Source organism: Phaethon lepturus, unplaced genomic scaffold (assembly GCF_000687285.1).
Source record: "Phaethon lepturus isolate BGI_N335 unplaced genomic scaffold, ASM68728v1 scaffold28012, whole genome shotgun sequence".
Taxonomy (NCBI): domain Eukaryota; kingdom Metazoa; phylum Chordata; class Aves; order Phaethontiformes; family Phaethontidae; genus Phaethon; species Phaethon lepturus.
In genome coordinates this window covers 625-4831 of record NW_010521647.1, presented here as the reverse complement: position 1 = coordinate 4831, position 4207 = coordinate 625, and the positions used below count along the sequence as shown (strand labels likewise).

Sequence of the window (4207 nt, the reverse complement as noted above, 5' to 3'; positions counted from 1 at the left end):
CAAACTGGCAGCTGACCCCACGCTTGCTGATGGAGCGGCCGTTCTGTGGGAAGGTCAGTGTCACCAGGACCCCAGAGGGACACGTCGGTGGCTATCTCCAAGGCAGGAGCAGGGGTACATTGGGGACCAACCACCGGGGTTCAACTCACCTGGGGCTGTGGGTCAGACCAGAGCAGGTCACACATGGGACCTGTCAGGGAAGCAGAGGGGATCAGGGTCCCCTGTCCGCCCCAGGTGGGACTTGGGGGGGGATGTCTTGGCCCCTCAGAGATGCTAGGGACACCACGGGGCCGGGGGGAACGGACACGGGGCACCTCTCAGGGTCCATCTCCCACCTGAGTCTGGGGGCTGCCGGTTCCTCTCAATCTTCCGGATGTCATCGAGGGTGACGCCATCCTCGCTGAAGAGACCCCCGTGCATGATCTGGGACAGAAGCCACGTTGGTACAGGGACAATGGGGATAGCAGGGACGTCCCCATCCTAACCCTGGTGGGGACCAAGCCCAGGGGTGAGGAAGGAAGGGACCCTAAGGCCCTGGGGAGAGCAGGGACGCCACACTTGCAACAGGAAGCATCCCCAAGATCCTGGGGACATGGAGGGCAGGAACCTACCCACCAAACCCCATCAGGGACAGGGACCATCATGACTCACTGGGGACAGGGATGGTGGTGACCCCCCACCCAAAAACCACCAGGGAGGGCGATCACCCCAACTCCATGGGGATGGCGGGGACCCCCCACCCAACAAGGAGCTCACAAGCAATCCCCCCTGCACAGGGACATCCCAGGGGCTGGGGGGATGGACGCAGTGTCCCCTCACCAGCACTTTGCCATTGATGCACTGGGCCAGCGGCAGCCACTCGAAGACCTCGCTGAAGAGGGCGAACATCTGCGCTGTGTACTTGGCCTTCACCTCCCCCTCGAAACCATAGATCTGGTTCATGTTGTCTGTCTCATGGTTCCCTGTGGGGATGCAGTGGCATTGCCAGGCCCGGGGACATGGGGCAAAGCCCCACAGCTCAGCCCTGAGCACATGAGATGGGCAGGGAACGAGGCTCTGCAATCCAGGATGGGGGACAACAGATGAGACTCCCCACCAAGGACATGGAGTGGGGCCCAAGTACGGGGGAACATGGGGCTGGGAACGACACCCCATGACCCAGCATGGGGGACACGGCACAAGGTCCAAGAACATGTGACACAGCCCCATGGTTCAACGCCAGGCCCAGAGATTGGGGACATGCCCCCCAACTGGGGACATGGCACCATGACCCAGGACAGGGCCCTACAGCAGGGGACAGGGGACACAGGATGTGGCCCCATGGGCTGGTCCTACACTTGGGAAGAGGGGACACAGGCATTGGACGAGACCCCACAACTGGGGTCAGGAGACATGGCCTGACAATCCAGGTCGGGGAGACAAGGACTCGTCACCCGCAGCAGCTGCATTACCTCGGAGCAGGTGCAAGTGATCAGGGTAGAGGAGTTTGAAGCCGAAGAGCGTGAGAATGACCTCGACCGAGAAGGATCCACGGTCCACAAAGTCCCCGTTGAATATCTGCAGACAGTTCAGGAAAACGCTCCCCAGGTTCCCATCCCCTCGTGCCACCCATCCCCATGCCTGTCCCCACCACAGGGGTGGGACTGATCCCGGTGAGACCCCAGGGTGGGGGCAGTTCAACCCCATTCCCTCCTGCGGGATACGTAAGGGTTCGACTCGGAGGGCAGCCCGTTGAGCTCAAAGATGTTGAGCAGGTCGTAGTACTGCCCATGGGTGTCCCCGCACACTGTCACCTTCTCTGTCTGCATTTGGGATAAGCCAAGATGGAGTGTCACTGCCTGGGGACTTCACACCCCGCCCCGCCCTCCCAGCAGCACTGGCACCCAGTGAGGGGCACTCACCTCCTTCAATGTCGTTTCTACTAACGTGGGGAGCTTGGCCAGCACCTCCTTCACCTGTACCAGGATCTGCCAGGACAAAGGATCAGCAGAGGTGACAAGCAGGGGGACGTGTGGCACGTGGGAAAAGGGCAGAGCCCAGCAGGGGACTGGGGGGAGTCTGGGGGACCCAGCGTACCTGATAAGCACATTTTCTGTGGAGTTTCTTCTGCTCCTTGTACCACTGCATCAGCTCCTTCATGAAACCCAATGTCACCTTGCCACCATCCAGCTTGGGGCCGCTGTACTCGTCCTCGATGGCTGCAAATCCAACCCCCCCGGCGGCCGATGACACCAGGGGACAGCAGGGACAAGTCCCTGAAGGGCCATCATGCCCCTGCTGTCCTTCCCCGCAAGCTTGCAGCCCCTGACAAACCCTGGTAGCCTTCTGGGGATGCTGAGCCTTGGCTGGGGACCCTCATGGGGATCCCAAAGCTCTGCTGGGCACCTTCATGGTGCACTCCAAGGTGCCCTCATAGGGACCCCAAGACCCTCATGGGGATGTGAAGATCCTCATGGGGACCCTCGTGGTGACCCCAGGCCTCTGCTGGGGACCTTCATGGGTAGTCTGAGACCCCTGTGGGGATCCTGAGATCCTGGGGACCCTTCTGGGTAACCTAAGTCTCTGCTTGGGACTCTCATGGGGACCCCATGGTCACCTAAGACCCTCCAGGAGACCCCCACAGCTTCTCAAGGCTGTTGTTGTGACCCAGAACCTCTGCTGGGACCCCAAGGTGCCCGAGACCCATCCAAGTGACTCTGAGGTTTTGTCAGGGATCCTCACAGAGACCCTCATGAACCCCCCCAGGGACCCTGAGGCTCCACTGAGGGCTCTCAAAGGGGCCCCAAGACTCTCACAGTCCCTCAAGACCCCCATGGCGACCCTGAGCCTTTGCTGGGGATACTTGTGGTCCCCCTAAGACTCTCACAGCCCTCATGTTCACCCCAAAAAAAATCTTTACTGAGACCTTCAAGACTCTCATGAGACACCCAGAGACCCCCAGGATCCTCCCAAGGGACCTTGAGCCTTTGATGAAGACCCTCAAGGCCTCCCCGAGTCCCTCACAGTGACCTCCAAGCCCCCCACAGGAACCCCAGAGGTGATCCTGAACCTTTACTGGGGACTCTCATGGCCCCCTCCTCCTTCTGCCCTGCCTGTGGAGAAAGGATTGCCTTCATTTTTGGGGGGCACAAGGAGCAGGGGGGGCTCACTCATGCTCTCGATGTCAAGGGAGTCGACGACAGAGCGCTTGTGCTCGTCGCTGGCGATTGCCCGCTCGAAGGCCTTCTGCTTGACGATCTTGTGACACTCCTGGTACTTCAGCTTGGCGTCCTTGTCATTGGGCCTCACCTTCACCACCTGGTGGGGAGACACACACATCAGGGGATGGGGACACACCCCTGGCACCCCACAGGCTCCAGCACCCCACTGCCCTGGGGTGTCTCTGAGAGGTGACAGGGAGGGACAGAGGTACCCTTGGATGTGAGGGCTGTGCTGATGCTGGGAGGGACACGGGGGTCCCCAAGTGTCTCCACAGCTCTGTGGCATGTACTGACATGCTGGGGGACAGCGGGTCCCCAAAGGTCCCCCAAGCTTTCAGCAATGTGCTGGTATGAGTCTGGGCGGACAACAGTGTCCCGAAGGGTCCCTCAGTTCCAGAGGATGTACTGATGCTGAGAGGAACCGGGGAGACCCCAAGAGTCCCTCAGCACTGGGGCATGTGGGTGGTGGGACAATGGGGTCCCCAAGTATACCCACAGCTCCAGGGGATATGCTCACCCTCGGAGTGGGGAGCAAGGGGGTCCCCAAGGGTCCCCGCAGCTCTGGGGGACATCCTGAAACTAGTCAGGGGAACATCAGGGGATCCTCAAGTGTCCCCATAGCCCTAGGGGACCTGATGATGCTGAGGGGGTGACAAAAGGGTCCCCAAGGGTCTTCCCCCAGCTCTAAAGGGACATGCTGACATTGGTGAGGGGAAGAGGGTCCCCAAAAGCCTCCCCCAGCTCTGAGAACATGTGCTGACAACAGGGAGGGGAACAAGTAGGTCCCCAAAGTCTCCCCCAGTTCTAGGGAACTGTGGGGGGATGGACACAAGGACATCCCCAAGCGTCCCCCTTTCAGCTCTAAGGGACATGCTGACATTAGGGATGGGACAAGGGGGTCCCCAGGCCTGCCCCAATGTCTGAGGGGACACTCTGACACCAGGAGGTGGTGAGGGGGTCCCCAAAGCCTCCCTTGATTTCAGGGTGGGGGCACACATTGACATCAA

General features: G+C 60.5%; 1 protein-coding gene across 1 annotated transcript in view; it reads right to left on the bottom strand.

Moving 5' to 3' along the window:
- LOC104616550 (serine/threonine-protein phosphatase 5-like) overlaps positions 1 to 4207 on the bottom strand; it is a gene marked incomplete at both ends in the record, with an annotated part of 5273 nt that overhangs the window by 651 nt on the left and 415 nt on the right. Inside the window, 9 exon segments of the mRNA XM_010281594.1 lie at positions 2 to 43; positions 150 to 190; positions 336 to 423; positions 820 to 962; positions 1452 to 1557; positions 1704 to 1802; positions 1902 to 1967; positions 2077 to 2198; positions 3150 to 3297. Of these exon segments, the coding sequence (XP_010279896.1) occupies positions 2 to 43; positions 150 to 190; positions 336 to 423; positions 820 to 962; positions 1452 to 1557; positions 1704 to 1802; positions 1902 to 1967; positions 2077 to 2198; positions 3150 to 3297 (855 nt within the window).